Source organism: Mustelus asterias, chromosome 11, assembly GCF_964213995.1.
Source record: "Mustelus asterias chromosome 11, sMusAst1.hap1.1, whole genome shotgun sequence".
Taxonomy (NCBI): domain Eukaryota; kingdom Metazoa; phylum Chordata; class Chondrichthyes; order Carcharhiniformes; family Triakidae; genus Mustelus; species Mustelus asterias.
The window spans coordinates 35,497,532-35,513,700 of record NC_135811.1 but is presented as its reverse complement, the minus strand read 5'-3'; the positions used below and the strand labels follow the sequence as shown (position 1 = coordinate 35,513,700).

General features: G+C 43.1%; 1 protein-coding gene across 5 annotated transcripts in view; it reads right to left on the bottom strand.

Moving 5' to 3' along the window:
- Positions 1-16,169, bottom strand: part of dock1 (dedicator of cytokinesis 1) — a 617,564-nt gene that overhangs the window by 124,870 nt on the left and 476,525 nt on the right. For all 5 annotated transcript variants that reach the window (XM_078223434.1, XM_078223435.1, XM_078223436.1 and 2 more), the window contains one exon: positions 2,830-2,978. In XM_078223434.1, coding sequence (XP_078079560.1) covers positions 2,830-2,978 — 149 coding nt within the window. The remainder of the gene's footprint in view (positions 1-2,829; positions 2,979-16,169) is intronic.

Genomic DNA, 16,169 nt, shown 5'->3' with positions numbered 1-16,169 from the left:
AAGACAGCCAGTGAAACTCTGCAGGTCCACACAACTGTGGGAGTTACAAATAGTGTGACATGAACCCAATATCCCGGTTGAGGCCGTCCTCGTGTGTGCGGAACTTGGCTATCAGTTTCTGCTCAGCGACTCTATTTAGTATGGTGGCAGTGGTACACATGATGGAGGGTGTCCTCAGTGTGAAAATGGGACTTCGTTTCCATTAGGACTGTGCGGTGGTCACTCCTGCTGGTACTATCATGAACAGATGCAACTGCGACAGGTAGGTTGGTGAGTACGAGGTCAAATAGATTATTCCCTCTTGTTAGTTTACTCACCATCTGCTACAGACCGAGTCTTGAAGCTCACATCCTTTAGGATTTGGCCAGTCAGGCATGGTGTACTGAGTCATTCCTGGTAATGGACATTTAAATCCCACACCCAGACTACATTCTGTGCCTTTGTCACCCTCAGAGCTTCCTCCAAGCAGTGATGCACATGAAGGAATATTGAATCATCAACTCAGGGTGGGGCAGGAGGTTTCCTTGCCCATGCTTGACCTGACGCCTTCAGACTTCATTGCAGACTCTGAGGCAACTCCCCCACCTCTGCAGGTGGGACAGGACATACCCAGGGATGATAATGGTGGTGTCTGCTTCAATGTCTGCAAGGTACGATTCCGTGAGTATGACTATGTCAGTCTGTTCCTTAATTAGTCTGTGGGACAGCTCTCCCAATTTTGGTACAAGCCCCCACATGTTAATATGGGTCAACAGGGCTATATGTTTTCTTGCCATACCTGGTGCTCAGGTTGATGGTGGTCTGCCCGGCATAATTCCTTATCCAATTTTCTGCAGTGGTGGTTTGATGCAACTGAGTGGCTTGTTTGGCCATTTCAGAGGGTATTTAAATGTGCTTTGGGTCTGGAGTCACATGTAGGCTAGACCAGGTAAGGACAAGCTATAGTATGGTAACATTTTGTAGCTTTTTTCAACTTATAAAAGGTTTTTAAAATGGTGGTTTTATTTGAACTGCTCAAGAGTATCTGGTTGGATGTTTCATGATACCTTTAAAAAATAGCTGCAGACTGACAATAGTAGTCGCTAAAACATGCAGCATTCTGGGGTCAGCTGCAATAAGATTAAAGTGGATCTGAAAGCAAAATTGCATGACAGCTCACAACTTCCAGTATAACATTTTCTTTATGGCCTGTAACACTAACATGCACATGATTAGAATCATAGAAACTTACAGCGCAGAAGGAGGCCATTCGGCTTAAGCGTGGTCTTTGAAAGAGCAATTGGACTAATCCCACAGCCCCACTTATTTTTTGCAACCCTCTTAAGTTTCTTTTATTCAAGAACCTGCCCAACTCCCTTTTAAAATAATTTAAGAAATCAGCTTGCACCATCCTCTTAGAGACAACATTTCAGATCTTGACAAGTGTGTAAAACTTTCCTCACTTCTATCCTAGAGCTATGACCTCTGGTTATCAACCTTCACACCCAAGGGTACAGCTTTTCTTTATATACACTATAAAACCTTTCATCCTCCTGAAAACCTCTTAACCAATTCTGTTCCAAAAGAAAAAGCCTTAACTTTTATAACCTCTCCTCATAACAGATGCCTGTTATCATTTTGCATCATTATTAATTATCAATATGGATGACTCTACAAATAGCATTAAAACTTCACAAAAGAAAATAATCTTCTAGTCAGCATCAACGCTTTATGAATTAACGATTCCTGCAAAGATTTTTTCAACCTGATCCTTTTGAGACTTTTCAGCTGGAATTTCCGAACCCAAACAAAGCGATGATGAATCAGCCCAGACATCACTAGGGAAGACCATCATCAGGGAAGACAGGGAAATTTGGCATGTTCTCTATGACTCTCACCAAATTTTACAGGTGCACCATAGAAAACAGAGTTTCTGGTTGTATCACAGCTTGGTATGGCTTCTGCTCTGCCCAAGACCGCAAGAAACTACAAAGGGTCATGAATGAAGCCCCGTCCAACACGCAAACCAGCCTCCCATCCATCGACTCTGTCTACACTTCCTGTTGCCTCGGAATCAAGGACCCCGCCAACCCCGAACATATTCTCTTCCATCTTCTTCTGTCGGGAAAAAGATATAAAAGTCCGAGGTCACGTACCAATCGACTCAAGAACAGCTTCTTTCTTGTTGCCATCAGGCTTTTGAATGGACCTACCTTGCACTAAGTTGATCCTTCTTGACACCTTAGCTATGACTACATTCTGCACTCTATCCTTTCCTTCTCTATGAACAGTATGCCTTTTCTGTATAGCATGCAAGAAACAATATTTTTCACTGTATACTAATACACGTGACAATAATAAATCAAATCAGGACATGCCTCCTTTACATGAAGATTCAAGTAGGTTGTTAACGGTGCAAGTATTTCACTAGAGTAGTGAGTGGATGAGTGTCGGTTCACTTACACTGTTTAATCTCTGAGTTAGACCAGGTATTAACTAATGTGACATTTCCAGAGTAATTGTGCAGGTAAGTCCCACAAATCTGGTAAAAGTTTCCAACACTAAGCTCAGTGTAGAAGACTTTTGTGGAGGGCCCCAGACAGCAGAGGTAAGTCCATTGGAAGTTTGAACTTCCTGGGAAATTTCTGTGCATGTGTTAGGACGTGATAGGATCCTGAAGCACATCTCCCATCTTACGTCCAATCTCTAATGATCCATGTACCAAAAGATTTGGGCCTATATATATTTGTGAGAATAAATATTTATTTGCCTCACAAGTTTTAATTACAGACATATAATGAAATTAAGTCATAGTTAAATGGATTTCAATATGATCTTGAATTCACTTACCATCTGGAAACTTCTTGTTGAATGAAATTCACATTGCATCATATCAAAGAATATTGCAATTGTGGCTTTTCTCAGTTCAGTTTCTGGAATAAGAGTCATCTCCAAGATAGGACCCACCATTTCTGGGATAAATTTGATTTTGTGTTGGCCTTGAAGGAAAGAATAGCTCATAAATAGAAATAATTATATATTTTGTCAAGAAAAAAATACCGTAACTGCACAAAATTAAGCAAACTTACAAAGGCCTGTAACTTGAGTTGGATTGCAACTCCATTCATAGTTACTTAACTTGGAATCCAGCTGCTCTGATCTCGCCCGACCTTCCAACTAAGGCCAGGTGAGATCTGTGTAGTGCATAGGGTTCCCATGGTCTTCTGTTCAGGCATGTAGCATTGGAGGCGGGCAGGACACTTCTTATGGCATTAGTTGCCATAAACCAAGTAAATTTAGATGCCCAGCCATTTTGACAGGCCAGGGAGAGGGTAAGTATATGACTTAAGTGGGTAGGGACTTGAGGAAGTGGGGGGTGGGTCAGGGAGGATAGTGGGTGGGGGTAATCATGTGGCAAATCTGGGGGCTGAGCAAAAAAGTGGGAGAAGGGTTGGAGTCCCATGTGAATTGGGGTAAGTAATGCAAGGATTTTCAGAGCATAATGAGGGGGTTGGAGGACTGGTGGAGGGAGTCCTATGGAAGGTTGGAGTGCGGGAAGTTCCGTGGGGTAAGGGATGGGCTGGGGAAGTCCCTCAAGCAGTTGAGGAGTGAGGTAGGAGTCCAGGGTGGTCAGTACAATAGTTATCCATAAGCTTGAAGTGATTTTTATCCTACTAGTTTTTTCTGGGTAACAACTGCTGTATGACAGTTGGAATCATCCAAAGTTTGCGATCTAAATCACATTTTCAGATAGTTCCCAGTGTAAGGCAATTGCCTAAAGTTTGAACTTCCCAGGCATTTGCCATGCAATCCTCTCCTGGGAACTTCTGGACAGGTTTCCCCACACACACTGGCCAGGAGCTCAGACGTTACAGCCCAAAATGTGCCATGCATCATAACAATCTCCTTCTTGGTCACAAGTAATTAATAAAACAAGAATGTAAAGGCAATTGAACAGTTTTATGTAGCTAACATAAATTGAGAAATAATATTAATTTCTGTTTTTTGAACTTATTTTACAATTTAATCGACTGCCTGATGTGGGCCTATTAGTGCATTGCTATGCCTATCAATAGTACTGATGTGGAGATGTCGGCGTTGGACTGGGGTGAACACAGTAAGAAGTCTCACAACACCAGGTTAAAGTCCAACAGGTTTATTTGGTAGCAAATACCATTGCTATTTGGTACCATTGGTATTTGCTACCAAATAAACTTACCAAATAAATTTGCTACCAAATACCATTGGTATTTGCTACCAAATAAACCTGTTGGACTTTAACCTGGTGTTGTGAGACTTCTTACTGTGTATCAATAGTACCACAGCAACATTCCAGTGATGTTACTGCAGCATGTTAATTGCAAAGGCACATAGATGGTGGCTGCTCACTATAGATGGATTTAAGAAATCACCTAATATATGTTTTCTTCTGCAAAACAGAGCATTAATGGAAGCATCAACTCCTAAAGCAAATTAGACTGATAGAGAGAGAAGTTGCACTGAAGACAATTCTTTCAAATTATGCACTTGGTGAAATAAATAGCAACAAATGACTTCAAATGGTTTGCTTCTTGGGTTGGGGGAGAACAATTCTTTATTGTTAATGACTTAGCACCCCTTTGTCCTCCATCTCACCGGGTCACACTAGGATTTGCATGTTATATTTTTGCATTTGGTAGAGTAACTACAATACACATTGAATGGTTTCTGATTATGTTGACTCCACTGGGATGCACTAAAAGGTAGACATCTGGTAGTGAAATGCTCTTGAGTCAGTTCCACTTCAATAATTGGCATTGTAATATATAATGGTATTGTATGGATGGAGGAGTGTAAAGCTTAACCCAAATCTTTTTGCACATCTACCTCTCTCTCCTCTTTGAACACACTTTGTAAAATATATCTTTTTGGCTAAGCTTTGGATTGTCTGTCCTAATATGTCACGTGGCTTGGTCATGTTTTGTTCTACAACGTTCCTGTGAAGTATCGAAGGATCTTTGCTATATTTAAAGTGCTATGGAAATGAAGTTGTTGCCAACAATGGAAAGATGAATTAATAAGGAAAAAAAACAGTCAGTTCCTTAATCCATTATCACTATTTAAAAGAAAATAAAAACTTGAGCAATTGCAAACAGTCATGCGAGCAATACATTTATCACTCAAGAACTTGAAGTCTTGATGCTGTCGATGCACCAATTCAGGGTGACTCCATTTGGGGCTAAAAGCCTTCCAGGAAAAACACAGATGCAAATTTTAGGAAGAAAATTTGTTGCTTGAATCATTGCAGTCACTCGGGACTCTTGCAACTATTTGCAAAAGGGAAGAAGATAATTGATAACTGGAGGAAGGCGAAGGTAGGTGTATTCATCTATGTATGCATCTTTGAAAGGTGCATCCCACATGATACAAAATTAAGGAAGAAACTCCTCTGAAAAGTATAGTTTTAAGAATTGTACACAACCAGTGTCCTTCTGAATACATGAGACAGATGGCACACTTCATGAAGGTGGAGGTAGCTAAAATGAACAATAAGTTGATGGTCCACTGTAGATAATTAACATTGGGCAGAATTTTACATAACCTCGCTGGCAGGTCTTCAAACTTAACTGGTCCTGGACTCCTGAAACTTAGACTCTAGGCACTGCTAGTAGCCCCACTCCACTGCAGCTTCTGAGGCTAGAGAGCTACTGGCCAAATTGATTAGTCAGTGGCTCTCTGGGGTGGGACATCCTCCCAAGTGAGTGTTAAATGCCTGCGAGGCAGCCAGTATTGCCAGCAACATGTTCACTGCCAACTCCTCAGATGTCAGGTAGGTAAACTGTCATCCGAAAAATCCTGGACATTATCTCCTTTGGAGGGCATTCTTAGTCGGTCAGTAATCATGAATGGAGGAAACACCTCATCTCTTAGGAATCATTCCCTTCCTGTCAGTCATGTCTGTCTTTCTTCTGCTTCCAAAAATGCAAAAGACTGCTGCTTCCTGCAAATAATGATCATGGATGTGCATATATTTCTGTGGTTCAAAATAACCTCATTACTAATATAGCACAGCACTTCATTTGCATTTAGCACTATGGCATCGATAAAGGGAGCTGTTGATACCCGTGTGTTTCAGCAATGATTCAGTGGGTAACACTCTTGCCTATAGAAACATCGGATCAGGAGTAGCTTATTTAGCCCCTAAAACATGTCATAGAATCATAGAGTAATAAAGCACAGAAAGAGGACCTTCGGCCCATTGTGTCTGTGCTGGCCATCAAGCACCTATCTATTCTAATTCCCTTTCCCAGCAGTTGGCTGGTGGCCTTGTATGTTATGGCGTTTCAAATACTCATCTAAATGTTTCTTAAATGTTGTGAGGGTTCCCACCTCTACCACCCTTTCAGATGGCGAGTTCCAGATTCAAACCACCCTATGGGTGATAAGGTTTCTCCTCAAATCCCCTCTAAATTTTCTGTCCGTTTACACGTTCTCCCTGTGTCTGCATGGGTTTCCTCTGGGTACTCCGGTTTCCTCCCACATTCTGAAAGACATGCTGATTAGGTGCATTGACCTGAACAGGCGCCGGACTGTGGCGACAAAGGGAATTTCACAGAAACTTAATTGCAGTATTAATGCAAGCCTTACTTGTGACCAATAAACAAACTTTAAAAAACTTTGACGAATCCATTTACATTGCCTTGTAATTGAAGGCATTCTTCCTCCAATTTTTGTTCCATCATTCATTGAGATCATGGCTGATCCATGGCCGAATCCCACATACTCACCTTTCCCCCACATCTTTTACCTTTGGATAACATAGATCCAGAAATCTTGGGCCCGATTCTCCCATCCTGACGTGCATGATTTTTGACACGTCGGGATGGGAGAATCGTGTGTCGGCCATTTCGCGCATGCGTTCCCGACGCATGCGCGGCCTCCACAGCCGGACAGCAGGCACAGTCAGGACCGCACTGGAAACTGGCGGGAAGTGGGGTAAATCATTTAAATCTGTTTCTAATGTATCTTAAATCTCATTATCGGGCCCGGCACGGAATTTACTGGGCTGATAGCATCTCCCACCCCTCCAGGAGTATTTCACTCTGACGAGGTTTAGAGTGGCTCCCCACTTGCGGGGAATTAGCGGGAGACTCCGCTGGAGTCGGGCAGCAGATGTGGTGGTGGTGCCCCCTGGGCATGGGCACCCTGGCACTGCCAGCTTGTGCCCCGGGCACTACCCAAGGGGCAAAGTGCCAATGCCCAGGGGGCACCTTGGCACGGCCCATCGGTCATAGGGCAGTGCCAAGGGGTGGGGCCTAGGGTAAGGGCAGGGCCTAGGGGGCGAGGCCAAGAGGACAGGGCCTAAGGACAAGGGGGCAAGGCCTGGGATGGGTCTGGGGAGGGTGGGCCAAGGGGTGGGGCCTAAGAGTGATCGGTGGGGGTGGGCGACTTCGCTGCAACTCTGCATTGGGATCGGTTGGGGCTGGAGGGAGGCTAGCAATCGGGACAGGCTGGGGGCGGGTGGTGGTCTGCCTCTGTAATCGGGCATGGGGAGGCAGCACTGCGAGGGTCCCAGGCTGGCTAGCAATCGGGATGGCCAGCAAACTGTGATATGACAGATCGGGGCCACTGCGCATGTGCAGAGGCCCGGAACTGTCAGACTCCGACGTGAATAGGCCCTGCTCCGTGAGCTTTTAATGATAATCACGATTATGACCTCTGCATTGCACAGAGTGTGGGAGATTCGGGTCTGAAGTTGAACTGATAAAACAGTCATGATTTACACCAGTTTTCCCACCAATTCAGCATTTTTGGGAGAATCGGGCCCCTTACTTCTAAAATTAACTAATCTAGAATCAATTGCCACTCACAGAAGAGGGTACCAAACTTGCATCACCCTTTGTGTAGAAATATTTCCTAATTTCACTTCTGAAAGATCTGGCTCACATTATTAGAGAGTGGTCTCCAGACCTAAACTCCCCATCCATTTGAAATTGTTTCCCCCAATCTACCCTATTTTCTCTTAATATCTTACAAAGAACAAAGAACAAAACAGCACAGGAACAGGCCCTTCGGCCCTCCAAGCCCGCGCCGCTCCCCGGTCCAGGATTGAATCCTGAATCCAGGATCCGCGCCCAATTTTCCAGCCTATCTACATACTAATATCCTATCCCCGAGCTGTCCCTCACAGCTATGATGCTTTGTTCATCACGAGGGGTCATAGGTTCAAGGTGAAGGGGGGGAGGTTTAACACAGATATCAGAAGGACATATTTTACACAGAGGGTCGTGGGGGCCTGGAATGGGTTGCCCCTACCCCCCCATTCCAGACCATGTGATCTCCAGGGAGAGGCGAAAACCCAGAATGAAAACCCCAGGGCCAATATGGGGAAAAAAAAATCTGGGAAATTCCTCTCCGACCCCCTGAGGCGATCGAAACGAGTCCAGGAGATCACACTGGCCCTGATCGGAAAATGCTTCCCAACCCTATTCATTTCCACTTCCACGAGCACCATATGAATTCCCTGCCCCCGAGACAGGTTCCCAACTATCCGCAGTCTCGCTCTGTACTGGCACCAGCAAGATGATCATAGAATGAAGCCTTGAAACGAGAAACAAAGAACAATTAGCCCGCGCCGCTCCCTGGTCCAAACTAGACCACTCTTTTGTATCCCTCCATTCCCACTCCGTTCATATAGCTGTCTAGATAAGTCTTAAACGTTCCCAGTGTGTCCGCCTCCACCACCTTGCCCGGCAACCCATTCCAGGCCCCCACGACCCTCTGTGTAAAATATGTCCTTCTGATATCTGTGTTAAACCTCCCCCCCTTCACCTTGAACCTATGACCCCTCGTGAACGTCACCACCGACCCGGGGAAAAGCTTCCCACCGTTCACCCTATCTATGCCTTTCATAATTTTATACACCTCTATTAAGTCTCCCCTCATCCTCCGTCTTTCCAAGGAGAACAAACCCAGTTTCCCCAATCTCTCCTCATAACCAAGCCCCTCCATACCAGGCAACATCCTGGTAAACCTCCTCTGTACTCTCTCCAAAGCCTCCACGTCCTTCTGGTAGTGTGGCGACCAGAACTGGACGCAGTATTCCAAATGCGGCCGAACCAACGTTCTATACATCTGCAACATCAGACCCCAACTTTTATACTCTATGCCCCGTCCTATAAAGGCAAGCATGCCATATGCCTTCTTCACCACCTTCTCCACCTGTGACGTCACCTTCAAAGATCTGTGGACTTGCACACCCAGGTCCCTCTGCGTCTCTACACCCTTTATGGTTCTTCCATTTATCTTGAAAACTTTGATCAAAATACCCGTTAGCCTTCTGAACTCCATGGAATACAACCCTAGTTTGTATAATTTATTTTTGTAATTTAATCTTTGCAGTCCAGATGTGCACTCCCCCCAATGTCATTATAGCTTTCCTAAATTGTGGTGCACAGAACTGCTCAAAGTACTCCAGGTTTGGTCTGACCAGGCTTATAGCTGAAACATAATTTATATCCTATCCCCAAGTATTCTATTCCTCTAAACAGAAAAGCCAGCATTCCATTAGCCTTTTTGATTATTTTCTGTGCCTGTTCATGGCGTTTTAATAGTCAATGCACCTGGACTCTTTGGAACTCCACCGTTTCCAGCTTTTCATTATTTATTTCCAAAGTGGATGACCTTACATTTGCCTTCTACATTGTAATTTGTTTGATACAATTTTGTTGATTCACTTAATCTACCAATATCTCTTATTAATTTTATGCTTCTACCCACCCTACATACAATGCTGTCTAGCTTTGTGAGATCAGCAAATTTGGATATGTGACTTTCTATCTCATCATCTAAGTTGTTAATGAATATGGTAAATAGTTGAGGCCTAAGACAATTCTTGTGGTCACATACATACTGCTAGGTCATTAATTTGCCTTCAATGTCAAGAGGTTTAATTTTAGCTCATACTGTCTGATGGGAATTTTTCTGAATAACTTCTGGAAGTCCATCGGTGGAATTTAATGGCAATTCCCAACGAGGGTTGGTGGCAGGAGGGGCCATTTCTTTGGGCAGGAGGGTGGCAAGTGCGGATCCCCCACATTCTTGTTACCACACAGTTTAAGGTCTGTCATGGGAAGATTTGTGAACTCCTTCCCATGCTGTTGCCAATTGAGGACCGTAAGTGGACAATTAATGCCCATCTAAAGGACTCAGCCCACTGCTGCTGGAATTCTCGCCATGCTGGAAGCCCAAAAATCAAACACTGTTAAGGTTGCTTGGGGAGCTTCCAGAGAGACCCATCGTTCAAAGGCACTGCCTGAGGCAACTAGAATCTGGAAGTTGGTGTGGAGAGGAGAGGCTTTTGCTGAGAGCCATTGTCCCTGCCCTTGCTGCTATACCATCCTGCCCCACACCCCTGACTGTGCAATGCCCCCTCTTGCCATCATTCACCTATGGCCTAGGTCCCTAGGGGATCCTGGGCCTTGGATGGGTGCACTACTAGCAGAAGTCATCACCTCGCTAGTGGTGCTGCCAAGCAAGGCACAGCTGCTGGCCTCTGACTGGCTAGCAGCTCTCTGGGGATGGAATCTCTACGCCAGGATCCTTGATCCTAGGGAAGGTCTGTCACTGCTCACTTAACCATCGGACTGGTACTTAATGCAGCACGCCTTCCTGAAAGTAGATGACTCAAAGCTCTCCAGCAGATGGACAAAACTTCTGTTGTTCTGCTCCACAGAATTAACATCTGTAGTAATTCTCCAGTTAACTGCTTCAAAAGAAATACAATTCAATTCATCTGGCATGATCTACTCTTTTCAAATCCATCCTGGCTGCCTCTTCAACTGAGAAACTTAAAGATGTTCCACCGTTAATTACAGATTCTAGGAACTTCCAGACAACGCATTGTAGGCTAACTGGTCTATAATTCCCTGGTTTCATTCTGTTGCATTTCTTAAACAGTGGAGTGACGTGCGCTACAAAAATGGTTCTTGAACTGAGAGATCTTTGAAAAATTATAGCTGATATTCTCACTTACTTCTTTCAAAATCCTAGGATGATAACCTTCTAATCCTTATTCTTTAGTGTCATAACTTTCTCCAGTACTGTTAACTTGCTTATGTAAATTAGTCCCTGTCTTTGATTCAACAATAGTTTCCTCGGGATGTCATGTCTGCAATTTCCTTATTTATAGTGATATCATCATTATCAGTTTTCAAGCGTCTTCTGAGTCAAAAGGTTGGGAGGACCCATTCCGGAGACTTGAGCAGAAGTTACAGAAACTGCTATAGAATACTGAAGGAGTGCTACACAGTTGGAAGTGCCATCTCTTCTGTGAAATATTAAAGCGAGGCCCCATCTACTTTTAGTGCCCTCTCTCAATGAAGACTGTGGTCAAACAAGGTTGTGTCACTGCACTAACTCTCCTCCATTTTCCTCATGGCAATACTGCATCTAACCTCCAGCAAGTTACTAACAGATGTGCCAGCAAGTTACTAACAGATGTGCAAAAAATCTACAGATGGATAGGAAATTGCTCAACCTACGTTGCCTGCAATCTAAAACCAAAATCACTCTAAACTCAGACTTTGAGCTTGAGTATGCAGACGATGCTTGTCTGTGTGCTCACTCAGAACTGGTCATTGTCAGCTCCTTCTCCAAAGCACATGGGAAAGTGGGCCTTTTGGTAAACACCCGGAAAACCACGGCCCTCTTGGCAAGACATCTTATTCATATGCCTGACACCAGATTCCTATTTGGAATCTGGTCACAGCAGGAGACTCCCAGGAGGACAGTGTAAGCACTTGAGGGATGTCCTCAAAGTGTTGCTGAAATGATTAAACATCCCCACTGTTGGATGCAAGTCCCTGGCTTATGACCAACCAAAACAGAGAAAGCTTATTCAGCAAGATAGTGTGATGAACAGATTTGGAAACTTTGTTGGGAGCAGGCAGAGACATAGTAAAGGTGTTGGAGAGAGCACACAGATCTCCAAAACCTCATCTGCTTTACCCTTCAACCAAAATTGCTAGAAAAAGTAGCAAGCCTGAGGATTCGGTGAAGTTCAGCAAAGGAGGACAAAAAGATTGAGTAAGACAGGAAAAATAGAGTATGAGAGTAAATTTGCAAGAAGCATATGAGCAGTTTGTAAAAGCTTTTTTTAAATATTAAAAGAAACAAATAGTATAAAACAGGAGAATTTATAATCGAGAACAAGTGGCAGAGCAATGAAACAAATAGTTTAGTTCTGTTTTCATTAATGAAGACACAAATAACTTTCCAGAAATGCTAAGGAATCAAGGGTCTAGTGAGGAGGAGGAACTGAAGGAAATTAGTACTAGCAGAAAAATAGTACTGGAGAAATTAATGGGACTGAAAGCAGATAAAACCTCAGGCTTGAGGATAAAGCAGCTGGCCATGGAAATAATGTATGCATTGTCATCTTCCAAAATTTTGTAGATTCTGGAACAGTTGCAGAAGATTGGAGGAATAAATGGATCTTTTTTTGAAGAGGCAGGCAGTGACTAGTTGGACCCTGCAGGAATTAGTGCTTGGGCCCCAGCCATTTACAATATACATAGATGATGCGGATGAGGGAATCAAAAGTCATATTTTCAAGTTTGCTGACGACACAAAACTTGGTGGGAAGATGAGTGGTGAGGAGGATATTAAGAAGCTGCAAGGTGATTTAGACAAGTTGAGTGAGTGGGCAAATAAGTGGCAGGTGCAATATAATGTGGATAAATGTGAAGTTAACCACTTTAGATGGAGAAACAGAATGGCAGAGTATTATTTAAATGGTGATAGATTGAGAAATATTGACGTACAAAGTGTCCATGTACACCAGTCACTGAAAGCAAGCATGCAGGTACAAGAAGCAGTTAGGATGGATAATGGTATGTTGGCCTACATTGCAAGAGGATTTGAATTCAGGAGCACGAGTGTTTTACTGCAGCTGCACAGGTCCTTGGTGAGGCCACACTTGTTCTACTGCGTGCAATTTTGGTCTCCTTATCTAAGAAAGGATATACTTGCCATAGAGGAGGGCAGTGAAGGTTCATCAGACTGATTCCTGGGGTGGCAAGATTTTCACATGAGGAGAGATTGAGTTAGCTGTGCCTGTGTTCACTGGAATTTAGAAGAATGAGAGGGGGTCTAATTGAAATGTATAAAATTCTGACAGTGCTGGACAGATTGGATGCAGGGATGTTGTTTCCTCTGGCTAGGGGGAATTTAGAAAATGGGGTCACAGTCATGGGATACAGAGTGGGCCATTTAGGATTGCGGTGAGGAGAAACATCCTCATTCAGAGGGTGATCTCCTGAGGAATTATCTACCACAGAAAGCTGCGCAGGCCAAGTCAATGAATATATTTAAGAAATAAATTAATTTCTAGATTTTAAACATGTCAAGGGGTATGGGTAGTCAGTGGAAGCATGGTGTTGAGACAGATGATCATCCATGATCATACTGAGTGGCAGAGCAAGCTCAAAGGGCTGAATGACCCAATTCCTGCTCCTACTTTCTATGCTTCGATGATCTGCCCCATGTGTGGCAGAAGCTGCAGATCAAGCACTGGACTTACCAGCCATCTCAGAGCCCATCAAGCTGGAGAGGAAGCAAGTCATCCTTGATTAGAAGTCTCAGAGAGATAATTCAGTAAGTACTTTATTGGCTGTAAAAAGTCTTGTAAATATAAGTCTTTCTTTCATGGGTGATATCGATGATGTCTCTGGAAGAAACGCCACCAACCCTGTTTAGCTGATAATTCCTTTCCACAGGGAAATATAATGATTATCATTTGCTTGACATATGCGACTTGGGAGAATGTGGCTACACAGACGTTATGGTGCTATAGGAAGAGCTGCCCTGTTGCTTGCAGCTCATTCTGCAGAAGGTGGTAGAACTATTTGACAGCCTGTCTTCAAAATTTGAGGTACAAAAAGATAAATGTTGTCTGACATGACCAGATATGTATAGAAGGGGGTAAGCAATGTAGATCCCGAGCAAAGTAGACATTTGACATTTCAGTTGCCGTTACACCTGCATTTGATGGTCCTTTGCAAAATTCTCTCCTGATTTGAGGTGTTCAGCATGTTTGGAACCTGAATTGGAAGCTAAGGTTCAGCACTTGAAATAGGATCATTTAAATGGTTGAAGCAACCAAGAATATCAAAGGGAAGTATTGGCCAAAAACACGTGGAGGAAAATGCAGTTACATTTTCCCAGATATATAAAAGAAACATTGTTTCCTAATATTTAAATGTTTATCTATATGTAAGAAATCTGCTTGAGCAGGCTGGGCCGAAGAATATATACCTATTTTAAATGAGTGAGCAACATGTCATGGGCAGGCCCTAGCTGGCATCATATTTGAATAATGATCTGACGTGAAAAGGCCCACACACATATTCTTTAAAACATGGTCAGAAATCAAAAGCACTGTAATTGGATGCATGTGATTGCACACACCAAATGTCATGATTCCACTCGAATCCAGTGTGGTCCTTGTTCAGCTTTGCCAAATCAAAGCCTTGAATTAATTCCATCTGAAGGTTATAGGGGATTAAATAAACTCTCACACTCACAGAAATACCTCCTACCTTGTGTGATTTGCAACTGGAAGATATGCAGAATAATCCTTTAGTAAAATCAATTTATTTTATATAAAAGGATAAATGGATGATTAAGATGGATTAAAGGTTGTAGTAGCACACAAAGATGTGATAAATATCTTCAGAAGGTCATGCTTTCCATTTTGCTCGATGTGTGTCTTCAGTGTAATGTGAAGTAATCACAGTTGAATGATGGATTGTGGGGCTGGTTTGAAAACCTGGAATTTCACCAGATTGTCCTTGAGAACTGGGATCTGTTCATCTCCTTAGAGATTTTGGTTGCCATTGTAAACCACCTTGAGGAGATGAGAAAGAATGTATAGAGACACAAATGGGGGGTGGGGGGGGAGAAAGCATAACAGATTTGAAATTATAAGAGGTCTGATGGCCCAAATGGTCTTTAATTCCTTATTTCATTTTCTGTTTGTGGTTTAAATTAGTTTGGAGATGGCAATTTTTACACCAAGGAGTTATTTCAGGTAACATTCTCCTTATTTTTTTGAAAGTGTAATCTTGGTAATCTTGGTCAAAATCTTCCCGTCTCCAGATTGATGGAGACCAGACATACAACTGAAAATATGTGTCTGGACCCTGCTGAAGTCCTGATGAAATGATAGATTACAACTTAATACAACATCTGGGTAACTACATAAATGACCCCCACAATCACTCACATTGAACCCCTTGCAGAGTAACCCCCTGACCTGAGCACCCTCTCAACCAGACCCAGCCACCTCCCTGACCACCTGACTAACTCCCGATGCATCCCCCACTCCCAACTACCTCCATCATGATTATCCCTCCCAACCACCCAAATACCTCCCTGACCAGACTAGACTACAGCCAGGACCACTCCCCGATCTCACGTAACCACCTCCCAACCTGATCTATGGCCACACCACCAGACAAAACCCACGGCGCGCTGCATTTCTGGAGAAGCTGGGCTTGGAAAGTCCCAGGAGAAATGTGGAGCAGCATCAAGCTGCTGGAATTATCACACAGAGCAGCAATCAGATGACGATTGCTGTTCCTTGGAAGATCCAGATCAATATATTGCTTAAAAACAGATTCAAACCAAGGAAATTCTTCACACTTTTTACTAATTTCAATGTTACCAGGAAAGTGTAAAAAAAGATCAGAAGAAAGCCTGTTGGCATTCGCTTCAATCAACAGCTTTCAAAAAATAACTAATGAGCACTGCATGCCAAATTCTATTGCAGAACATTTGTTTCAAATGTTGAGAAATGCTTTAAGAGAGTGCCATTAACAAGCTTTTGTAGTTCAGAGTGTTAAATCTTATTTGCACTGGGTGACAATGTATAGTTAGCATTTCACAATCATACAAGTCATCAGTATTCACAGGTCATCAAAAATTTGCATGATCAAATTTTCCTCGCAATTTTTTTATGGACTGAAATATCCCATCTTTTAAAACCATAACATCTCAAATCAAAATGTACAAGAATACACAGAAAATTACGAACTATCAAAGTTTTTTTTACATTTCTGAAATTAAACACTATAACTTATATAGGAATATTAGACATGGGAAATAGGAGCAGGAGTAGGTTATTCAATCCCTCGAGCCGGCTTCTCCAT